Source organism: Ambystoma mexicanum, chromosome 6p, assembly GCF_040938575.1.
Source record: "Ambystoma mexicanum isolate Mex_15411 chromosome 6p, UKY_AmexF1_1, whole genome shotgun sequence".
In the NCBI taxonomy this organism is placed as follows: domain Eukaryota; kingdom Metazoa; phylum Chordata; class Amphibia; order Caudata; family Ambystomatidae; genus Ambystoma; species Ambystoma mexicanum.
The window spans coordinates 1,017,779,601-1,017,791,618 of NC_090935.1; the positions used below are offsets into that span (position 1 = coordinate 1,017,779,601).

The window sequence follows — 12,018 nt, forward strand, 5'->3', positions numbered from 1 at the left end:
GAGAATATTACTAGACATCCATCTGTTAGTTTCAAATTTACTCTGGTTATCTATGTGGATATGTACCCTCCACAGACCTTGGAAACTACCTTGGCGCAATCCACTCTGATGTGCGACTGCTTCTAAGTACCCCCACTGACTGATGATGCCTGAACTCCCCCGGATTTTAAGCTGGAAAGACCTCTTGATCGGCACCCGTGCTTCATCACATCTTGGGTTGGCGTATGAGCTCTTACACAAATGTTGTTAAGTCATTACAATCCAGCAGTCTTGGCAATCCAGTATCATCAAATAAGTCACTGTAAAAAACATTCACCAACCACACCCGAAGCAGTTGTCAAATTAGGTGGGTCCAGGCATGAACCCCACCTCCCAATGAACCTCCAGTTAGTGAGACATGGAACCAGATTTTGAAGGGCCATGTGTGCTGCAGAAGAGTGCACCTGATTTTAACAGTGCTCCTTCAGTTTGCATGAATGTTAGCATGTAGCCAGAGAGTCACGAAACCGGTCCTTCATGCAGCTGAGTGAAACATAGGTTCATGGCCCACTCACTCTCTTGATAGCCATATTGATACTTGCCTGTATGTTACACAAAAGCTGGTAAAAGAAACAGAGGGCAGATTGGCCCTGTTTTACACTACCTCACAAATTTAAAACTACCTATTAGCGGTGGGGGTTTCGTGCTTATGTGTTGTGCAGTGCGCCGGTGTCATGCCACAGAAGGCTTTGAATGTGGGTATGTGTCGTGCTGAGGGGGCAGGGGGCATTGATTGTGCTGGGTGTGATGCCATGCCACAGGAGTCTTAGATATGCCAGGAGAGGTGGTGTCTTGCTATTGTACGGCTATACATGTGGTAAAGGAGGAGGCCTATGCCTCATTGGGCCTTAGGATTGCTTGGTGGAAAGGGTGTCATGCAGAAGGGTGGCTTTAGCTGTGCATTGGCAGGAGGAATCATATCACAGTGGAGCCTTGGTTTTGTTGGGGCAATGGGAACATCTAACTGTGAGTTGATTTGTGCTCAAGGTCTCGTTCCAAACCAAGCCAGAAGTGCACAAAAGTGTAAAATGATGCTGGTCCTAAACACAGGTGCTTCATAACACTAATTCCCACCTCCCACTTTGCATTCCAAGGGCTGTCATGGCAGCAAGAAACCTTACCATTACTGAAGTCTTGGAGCACAAACAGAGGAAACCCTTTGCCCGACATTCCACTTGCTCCCCTACAAACGCAATGACCACACCAGAAGTAGTGGTTCAGGGTTCAAGAGTGTATGCCCAAAGTTCGATCCAAACTGGTTCCGTAGTGTGGGACGCAGAGGTTGGGCTACACTTGGTGCCGGACACTTCAATAATATTTGGCTTTAGACGAGTAATTTCTCATGCATAGTTTAGAGATTTTTGCTAGTTGGTGGAGCTTCTTTCATTTTCAAAGCACCCTATCCTGCAGAAGAGGGTCTACCAAAAAAACATTAGATGGCTCATTTTGGAGTTTCTCTGAGTGTAAATGGAGGTGCTAGGAACAGGCAGGGGTTTAAGTGGGGTAAGAAATCGAGGGGGGGCCCTCATTTGGGGGCATGGCTTGTTGGGGGCATGCCCTAAAACGTACGCAAATCGTAAGGTATGCACACACATATATATGCATGTTATATATCTGTGAGCGTACCTTACTATGGTTTGTGTACTTTGCAAGCCATCTTTTCTAAACATAGAAATATGTATTTCTATGTTTAGAAAAGATGGCTTGCAAAGTACACAAACCATAGTAAGTTACGCACACAGATATATAACATGCATATATATTTGTGTGTGCATACCTTACGGTTTGCCTACTTTTCAGGTCATTTTTTTTTTTTAAACATTTCGGTTTTATAAAAGATGGCTTTGAAAGTACACAATTCAAGCCATCTTTTATAAAGCTTTGACTATGGACAAAATTGTCCGTCGGCAAAGCTTTATAAAAGATGGCTTGAATTGTGTACTTTTCAAGCCATCTTTCATAAACCTCGAAAAATGTCAAGGAATCCCAAGGTTCGCCGAGGGTTAAAGACGCCTCGGCGACCTGGGGAAACAAAGGGACAGTAACTGCCTGTGGTGACCCCTCGCGCGCGAGGTCACCAGAGGCAGTTACTATGACTTACAGAAGTGGCAGCCAGGCACAGCATCACTGTGGTTGGCTGCCACTTCTGTCAGACCGCCTGACTTCATGGCAGGCGCATCTCCCGTCGCGGCTGCCGCCGCGACGGTGTAATGCATCCCGCCAATGTTGCGTGCGGTGGGACGGGGGCCCCGGCAGGGCCCCGTCTCAGTCCCACTTTTTGGGAACAGGCGTAACACATGTATGCCTGTCTTAACACCTCCATTCACGCTGTCGGCGATTGTCATTGTTTTTGAAATTGTGTGGTGGGGGCAGAACCAGAGTTACGTTTCTGCCTCTCATTTGCCCTTTGCCTCCAAAAACACATTGGTTTCACAACAGCATAACAGTCGCATGCTGGCGTGAAAGCAATGTTTCCAAAGAAATCACTGTAAATGCTGCCTGCTATGCGTACATGGCACACACCATTTATTCTATTTGCGATGTGGAGCACGAATAGAGAAGCCTAAAGAGGCATCCTCCATCTCTTTACGCTTCTCATCTGCCCTGCAGAAATGATGACAATTGCTCAGAGGGAACCTCTTTACGCATAAGTGCAAACGTAAGCTGTCCTCAACGGTCAATTTTCGTTTAAATAAAAAATGAGCTGTCATAAGTCAATATGCACTGCGTTGTTAGCCACTCGCCTTCGTCCCACTCTTGTCCTTGATATCGCATTGTACGGTCTGAAAATCCGAGTTTGCCATGTGTCTGCTCTCCACGTGTACAGGGTCATGTTGCCATTGCCTGAAGATTCCTCAATGTGGAAGATTGGTATGTTTCGTATGTGATCATGTGCAAAATGCTGAATTTGAAATCTAAACCAGGGATAATGGAGCAATGATGCAATGCAGATATCTTATGAAGCAGAGGGACCCCTCTGGAATCAGAGAAGGATACTCTCATTCGTGGAATATGTTGCACGATAAGGGGTACCAGCTTTGAAGTTCTATCCCCTAAAGCATGGAACTCGCTGCCACCCTGCCTAAGGAGCGAAGAATCACTCTCTTTGTTCAGAAAATCCCTGAAAACAATGTTGTTTAACTAAATTGTATTATTACCCTTCACTGCCTCCAACATTGTTCCTCTGTAACCATGGAACACCTGCTCGACAATGTTATCCGTATCTGCTGTAACCAATGTTGTTAACATGGACTAAGTTGAATATTCTGTAACAGCGCCACGATGCCTACGGGCCACTGGGTGCTTGATAAATCCAAATAAATAAATAGTGAACCATGAATCCCCTGTGCATTTTAAAAGGGTGAACATTGTATTGCAAAAATGCAATGCAGGGTAGAATATGATTAACAATCTGATTATTGATGCTGTGCTGCTAACACATTTCATATGCATTTCTGACGATGATGTGCCAGAAATGCATGTATAAAGCGTGTGCATTGCTCCTGTGCAGGTGGGTGATGACAGAGTGGACGCCGTGCTCCAGAACGTGTGGGAAAGGGACCCAGAGCCGACAAGTGGCCTGCACGCAGCAACTCAGAAACACAACGTTAGTTCGAGCGCGAGAACGAGACTGCCCGGGACCCAAGCCAGCCTCTGCACAGCGCTGTGAAGGACAGGAGTGCATGACAGTATGGGAAGCCGGAGTGTGGTCTGAGGTATGGGGAATGCATGTACAGCGAATCTGAGAAAGCCATACACATTACTGTCATCAATTGAATCTCTGGAGCCATTGATCATATTGTTTGCTTGGTGCCTTGCAAATTCTCTGCTACAGGCAGGGACGTCATTTGGGAGTTTCCAGGGGTCCCAACTGCGACCCCCTGAGGTCTCCCTTGCTACCCGTGTGGTCCCTTGCTACCCCTAAAAAAATGGAAGCTCCTGGGCTGTGGCCAGCATCATGTGGCTCCTTGTTTCTGGAGTGGCTGACTTTCTTGTTTATGCCTCTTTAAAAAAAAACGGGGGTTCCACAAGTGTAACACTTTGAGCAGTGCCCCTAAATAAAAAAGAATAGTAATAACAAATAGTATTTCTGGTTTTCTATAAAATAATGGTATCATGTAATATTATCCCCAACAAAAATATCGGTCGTTAGGAAAGTACACATTCTAATCTTTCCGGTCCGAGAGCCCAATACATAGTTTTGGGTTTAGCAGATTTAGAAAAAATAACTTTCGATTGCGACCCGTTGGCCTGCAGGTTGTGATGAAGGGCATATTGAGAACATGCATGTAGCCTGTTCTGCAGAACTAGGACAGTCCTGTCAAAAAGAATCCAATCATGTGCCAAGGCTAGCCAATGTAGCCTTAGCTTTCCAAGCCTGACAGGGGAAGAATGAGAGGCATCCCACAACTCGTCAATGTCGCTGATGTAGAGATTGAACAGAGTAGGAACCAAGATACATCCTTGAGTCCCACCGAAGATGTTATAGGTCTGGACAGGGCCCCTTCCCATGAAAGGTGTACTTTAATGGAGGCGTTCTGATGAAGTAACGCCAAACGCTGGCCCGTTTTAAGAGGAATATGATGATTCAATTGTTATTTCCATAAGATGGAAGGTATCGCACAATCAAATGTGGAGGACATATTCAAAGACACCCTGTAAATAGTCCACATCGCTTATGTTTAACAGTAAAGAAGAAGGGCTAGAATGGTGGCATTTAGACATGTGCCCATATTACATCTAACCCCCACCTGAAAACGAGACAGAATAGAACATGTCTGCATTAGAACCTCCAGATCTCTCAGTAATAGGAATGCAAAAACCTTGCACATCCTCTCTCTTTACATGAAAGCCCAAACCATCAATGATCCATCAGTACCCATCTCATTAAAAAAAGTACATTCGGAAGTGTTAAGATAGTAGTAGCTCACTTAAGGGAGGACAAAGACCGTTTGGGTGAGGATGGAGTTTGAGCCCTATTTCCAGCAGCATTTGGAGCTTTAATGCACGCGGAAGAGCGCACAGAGGAGGGAGATTGCACTGTGTCTCGCAAACTTAGCACCTTTTAGCATTAGGACCCTAAGGTAAAGACCACTTGGATTTATTGGCCACCTCCCACTATGCAAATATTAACAGTTCGCCATGGACTTGCACTATGACCACACGGGGTAAACGCTTTCCACCGGCCGTTGCGCAAACTTTTTCTCATCTGGTTCCCCTTCAAGTGCATACGACGAGCTCCTTATGTGGCGTGGGGCTCGTTTTTAGTGATTTGTACCCAACCAATTACCAGTTACAAAAGAGTAAATGCTTGGAACCAAACTCACCAATGCATCCATTTCTGAAGTCATCACAGCCTCATTTGTCATTGTCACCCATACTGCAGTTCCTGGGCAGGGTGTACATGACTCCGGCCGAGCTGATGGTGTGAACAAAGGACGTTTCCCTAGTAGCTGCTCGGAAAGGAATAGGAGGAAATGTGGCGCCAGCTGTCTCAGCTCCTGTCAGCCTGCTCCTCCTCCGTGTTGCCAAAGGTGAAGTCTAGGCAAAGCAGACCAAACAGAGATCACAGCCACAGTTGTTGAAGTCGCCCATACTACAGTTCCTGGTTAGGGTGTACATCAGGGTGCAAAATTTCACTTCGTAAACTACTAGCCACCCATAAAATTCACTCGCCCTCATTTGTGAATGAAGGGCAGTGGATTACTGTAGCATGAAAACCTCAACATAGAGTTCTATCCCGAGATCCAAAACCAAATGCACAGAAAATATATTGTGGAGGGGTGGTATTAAATGTGTTTGAGCTAGATGTAACAATGGGCCTCATTACGAGGCTTGCGCTCCCGTAATGAAGGGTGCCGGTACAGGACCGGCACCGTTCATTACGGGATGCCTGATTATGAGGTCCCCTAGCGGGTCCCGGAACAGATGTCTGGTAAAACCAGACGTCCTTTCTGGGTCCCGCGAGGGGACCAAGGAGCTAATAACGGGCCCGTTCCGTCCCCATTTCCATTGAGCCATATGGGGTCACAAATGGGAATAGGGATTGGTTTTGTGAATGAGGAAATACCGGGTCCTCCAAGGTTGCAATGACCCGGTAATTTCACATTCACAAAACCTGGTACTGGAATCCGGTATGGAGGCAGCCATGCCCTACCTCCATACTCGTAATGAGCCCCAATGTGTTTGAAATATACATAATTGGAGATGTATAATATGGCAAGGAAACATGGATGCAGATCAACATTACTGTGCGATCCTGCACAAACTACTTTATCTCATCACTGTGGCATGTTGACTTTTGTGGCAAAGTTGCCCATGCATAAAACAGTAGCCGCAATATGAAATAAGTGCTCCATAAAACCTAAAAAAACAATGGAGCCTTGTGTTCTGTCTTGGAATATTCAATGAACACCTGCAAATGGATAAACCAGTAAATCTTTGCTCAAATCCTAGTTTACTAAGTCAAATGATGGGCCATGGACAATATACTTCATCCTATGCGTTTTTGTTTTGGTAGCTGCTAGAATTTGGTTCAGATACAAATTTGAAGTGTTCAGCTACAAGCTATGCTGAAACGTCCTCATTTACACAGAACTGTAATTGCAATACAATGGAAATTTGCAGGCCGATTCACGGAATTAATGTGCGCTGAAAATTTCTGCGCAAGCGTGGCAAAGCGTGCGAATCGGAAGGCAAGTGCGAAAATCACAGAGAAACCCACGCACAGAGATTCATGGAAGTCTGTGCGCGTGTAAATCCATGGATGTGCGCTAAAATCCTGCATGGCGCATGCGGGCACACACATCATCAAACAGCGTGCGCTACGCGGACAGCCAAAGCGCACTTAGTGCAGCGCACACAACAAAAGTAGGCGGAACATGGGGCGTAACACGCGGAATGGGGAACAACGCGTGAAAATGTGGGCGTTACGGGGGAAGTACAGGAGGTAAATTCGCGGAATGCCCACACGCATGCCTACAACACAGATTCATGGAATCGAACGGGGCAAACGCGTGCGCCAAAAAAGATGCGCTAATCTGGAAACACGTACGCCAGCAGGAAGCAGACGTACGTGGACACGCGCAGCATAAAAGTGCGCGCAAACAACAAACAAGCTCAGACGCTATGATGTATATACCGTTCCTCGCAGCAGTGGTCGTGGGATACCGCAGGAGGAGGAGGAGGAGGATAGTCAGGGCCAGAATTTTTACACCAGAACCAGCCTTTTTGGGATGCCTTATGACCAGGTGTATGGGAGGTACAGGTTTCCACCTCACATAATACTCAACCTGCTGAGTGAGTGGGAGGATGACCTCACATCACCCACCCTGTGCTCCCAAGCACTGAGCCCCTTGGAATAGGTGCTCAATGTACTGCACTTCTTGGCTACTGGGTCATTTCAATGGACAAGTGCCATAGTGGGGAGGGTGTCACAGGCCACGGAGTCCCGCTGCCTACACCAGGTCTTGGCCATCATGACTGCATGCCCCTTAGTCCGCAGGCACATATACCTGCCCAGAACACCTGCAGAAAGGCAGGCTGTTGTCCAGGATTTTTACAGGGTGGCACACTTCCCCAAAGTGCTAGGTGCCATTGATTGCACCCATGTGGTTCTACGTCCTCCCAGGGCATCAGAGCACATCTATAGAAACCGCAAGCACTGGCATTCCATCAACGTACAGGTAGTATGTGATGCCAAGGGAATCATCACCTCAGTATATGCCAACTATCCAGGGTCCACCCATTACAGTTTCATATACAGAATGTCAATCCTAAACCGGCACCTAGAAGCTGGGCGGCATGGCGATACATGGCTGCTTGGTGAGTATACATGCCACTGCACATGCATGCATGTCAGATACTGAGTAATGTCACAGCCCCACTAATGATACTCATCATCACCTCCCCAGGGGACAGTGCCTACCGTCTGAGCACCCACATGATGACCCCAATTCGGAACCCCACCACACCACCCGAGGTAAGATACAACACAGCCCATATTGCAACCCGTGGCATAGCGGAGCGCACATTCGGAGTGCTCAAGTCACGCTTTCGCTCCCTTGACCGTTCTGGTGGGCAGCTGCTATACGCTCCCCCAGTAGTGTGCAGGATCATAGTGGCAGCATGTGTCCTGCACAACGTTGCAACATGCCGGGGCCTGCCGGTGGACATGGTGGTGCTCCCACATCCCCAACCACATGCACGGCTGCTGGGCATGGGAGGGGAAAGGGCATGTGGTGAGGCAGCCCGTACGCATCTGGTGGCTAATTACTTCACCTAAGATCACACCCCTGTGGAGTGCACACAGCCCTGGCAAATACCAGCTGACAATCAATGATGATGAAATAAGGTAGAGTCAACTGTCACAACCATACCAGCCTGAGATTGGTCACATGGAAGTGTTACATTGTGTGCATCCCTACCTACCCAAAGACAACCAATGCTGTGTCATTAAAAGGCATAGATTCATGCTGCATGAATGACTACCCCCTAGCAAAATACAACATGAAAATAGCGCCATGTCACCCAACCCCTCCCCATCTCCACCACCCAACACACCATGGCATGTCATGCAATGTGAAAGCAAACAAAGCAATGCACAAGACCTGACACAAGTGTCACAAAGTGCACTGTCCCAAATGGAAACAGCCGACAGACAATATGCTCCCAGCAATCAATAACAAACAGCACGCATGACCAAATACCTACCACCAACACAATACATCAACACAGCATGAAACATTGCAAAAACATGTCAGTACAAAGTCAAAGTAGTGGTAGTCTTACAACCTCAATAAGCCAGCACATTGACCCCTTCCAACTGCAGAGTGTTGCTGCCACGCAAATGTGTCAGTGTACTGCATACAACATGAACTCCATCTGCAAAGGAGACAGCCTTGTGAAGACATGAAGAAGGTACCTGCAAATTTTGAGGAAGACATGGATGCATAAGCACATATCAATACAGAATGCAGTGTTCAATACAACAACAATACCCACTAGGGATGTCCACACAGTATTGACTACAGACTGCCCACACAGCTCATGGGAGCCCAATGTCACTGTGTAAGTCACTGTCACTTGGTCACACCCTTTGCAAGCCCATGGAAACGGGAAGCAGGAGGGGTGTGTGTGTCACAAACCCAAGCATCTAACCCAAACTCAGGACAAGCCTGCATGTGCCCAGCCGGAATACACAGTGGATGCCCACGGGAGCCACACAAGGCAACACACTGTAACAAAAAAAAAAAATAATGGCCATGTGGGGGGCAGGGGAGGGAGGCCACCGAGGAGGTTCGAGGACAGGGTGCACACCAACACCCACCTGCGTGGATGTTGGGAAAAAAATACCTCCTGGGGCTCATGGCCTGCACGGCTATGCCATTGTGGGAGAACTGCTGTTGGTCTCTTCACCCTCTGCTGCTGCATCAGGAGGTGGTGTTGCAATGGGAGGCAGCCCATGCAAAGCCCTGGTATATTCCTCCATGGCAGCAAGCATGCGGGTCTGGAAGGTCTGATTCTGGAGGATGATAGTGCGGAGATCCCCATGCAGCACCTCACGGGTTGCCTGCATTTCTGCATTCATGGCCTTGCATGATGCCCGGATCTCCTCACGGGTTGCCTGCAGCTCAGCTGAGAGCGAAGGTGTGATCTGTTCCAGCTGCTGTTCTGCCCTAAAATTTCGGGAAGGCTCAAGTTCAAGCAGAGTCTCCCTGATGTTATGGAGTTCTACCCTCAGGTCTTCCCTGTGGCCCTGTGACACTATTGATATGGCTTCGCGCAGAGTCTCCAGTGCCGCCCGTCGGTCATTGTTGAATTCCAACATGTCTTCCCTGTGTGATTGGCAAATGGAGTCTGTTGCCTGCTGTTGTTGCTCCATCTGCCTTTCAGGGGGGATAATGGAAGTGGCCACCCTCTCCATTGCCTGAGCCATCATTTCTACTGATGCTGCCTGTTGGGTTGCCATACTGTACATGGAGTTTTCCCATACAGTATTGCCTGGTGGCGCATGGCCACCGTGTCAGCGGTCACCACACCTGTTTGGGGCAAGGCGATCTGCATCTTGCTGTGCTGGCACTGCCTGAGGCTGCAGGACTGCATTCCCCCTCTGATCTGCTGGCCCAGGAACAGGATCAGATGTTGTGGAGTGTGACCCTGCATCCCTAACCGCTAAAGGCAGACCTACCAACACTGACATCCCCATAGAGGGTTCTACCCCTGGTGCAGGTGGGTTGGACAGAACAGAATACCTGCCAGAAGCACTCACCTGTGACAGCACATCATCCGATTCAGCACCTGAGTAGAGGTCTGGGGAGGTGCACCCAGAGGCACCCCTGGACAGTATGGTCTGCATTAACAAAGGGCTTTCACCCACCACAACACCACGTCCTCCACTGGTGCTCGGTCGTGGCTGAGATCCCTCCTGGGTCTGCACCATCTCCTCAACCTCACCAGCATCAAGTGCGTCATCACCTGCAAAAACATGAAATACAACAGATGCAAACAGGCATGAGCACCATAGCACACACATAGGCCTGACAAGACAGAGATCCTGTACATGATTTACACATGTCCCACATGACTATAACCCTGGCATGCATGCACTGTCAATGAGTTGGAAGGGGAGGGAAAAAGCAGACACTGAGGACACCAAGATGGAAAAGCAACACACTTGCTGCATGGTGGGTAGAACTGGCATCACACATTAGCCTGTGAGTGGCATGTCCAAATACACATACATGACACATGCCAGCACACAGATGGTATGTAACATAGCCATGGTACATTAGACAACTACAGCGATATGTCAGTGAATGAGTACTATCACCCATCCATGTGAGATGGACATGATGAGATGAAAAATGCTAAATAGTGTGGCAAAAGATGCATGTGCCACACACTGAAACACATCCAGTGTACAATAATACAGTGATTGTAGGCAGATGTACACATCAATGGTTGGTCACTTTAACATGACAGCAAACAACTATCATGTTCCACATTCAAACATGCCCCACAAATTAATGTGAGCAGGCCAATACTCAATCAGCCTGAATGTTCTAATCATTCACATATCAAGGCAACAAATGTGGGCCAATGTGGGGTGTAATCAATGATAGAAGCATGTCACATATGTGGCATTAGGGCTGAAAAATGCGTAGCAAACATGGGAGAATTGAAACAATCAGCCAGAATGAACACTGAAAAAATCTGAACAATGTTGTTGCAAGATGACAGGTCAAAGGCAACTGCAGTAATGTGGCGCTAATTGGCTACTGTGGGCAGAAGGGATACTGTCATACCCAAATCCAAGGCACGTGAATGTATTGGAGTAAGCACATGGGTGACCCATACCACTCTGGAGTACACACCCTCACCTGGCACTCAATCAGAACGCGTCACCCAAAACAACATACACATGGATTACACACACATGCATGGGCACTCACTGGACAATGCGTCGTAATCAGGTAGGTCTCCCATCCCTTGGATCTGTTCCTCTGTGACGAAGGTTCCAGCAACAGACTCATGTTCAGTGAGTGGTTGTCCTCTGGTGGAGACCCACCGCCAGTCACCAGAGTAGAGGCATGATTTGAGGCCAGCTTGTTCTTTGCTCTGCGTTTCAGGTCTTTCCACCGCTTGTAGCAATCATCAGCTGTGCGCCTCACAAATCCAAGGGCACTAATGTGGTCCGCGATGGTCTGCCAGTATGCCCTACGTTGACCAGGTATGGTCTTGCATCCTGCAGTCAACACCATTTCACGGCTATGTTCCGACACATAGTCCACAAGTGCATCAAGTTCGGCGTCATTAAAGCTAGGCTTCCCCGGAGTGTGTAGCCGTGTCTGGGGTCTCTGCCTGTAGTGCCAGAGCACCCTTCTTCTTTTTCAAAGGTGGTGCAGATCCTGAGTGGCTTACGCCGCTCTGGTCAGTAGGGGCAGAAGCGCCGGTGGACTCTGTACTAGGAGTGTGTGA

At 48.0% G+C, this 12,018-nt stretch overlaps 1 protein-coding gene and 1 long non-coding RNA gene across 5 annotated transcripts in view; one reads left to right on the plus strand and one right to left on the minus strand.

Moving 5' to 3' along the window:
* Positions 1-12,018, plus strand: part of ADAMTS19 (ADAM metallopeptidase with thrombospondin type 1 motif 19) — a 2,156,963-nt gene that overhangs the window by 1,995,150 nt on the left and 149,795 nt on the right. The window contains exon 20 of the mRNA XM_069625625.1: positions 3,551-3,755. Coding sequence (XP_069481726.1) covers positions 3,551-3,755 — 205 coding nt within the window. The remainder of the gene's footprint in view (positions 1-3,550; positions 3,756-12,018) is intronic.
* Positions 1-12,018, minus strand: part of LOC138510148 (uncharacterized) — a 198,000-nt gene that overhangs the window by 108,406 nt on the left and 77,576 nt on the right. For 2 of the 4 annotated variants that reach the window (XR_011280330.1, XR_011280328.1), the window contains exon 5: positions 5,367-5,580. The exons of the other annotated variants lie outside the window; for them this stretch is intronic. This is a non-coding gene — a long non-coding RNA (uncharacterized lncRNA). The remainder of the gene's footprint in view (positions 1-5,366; positions 5,581-12,018) is intronic. 4 annotated transcript variants of the gene reach the window in all.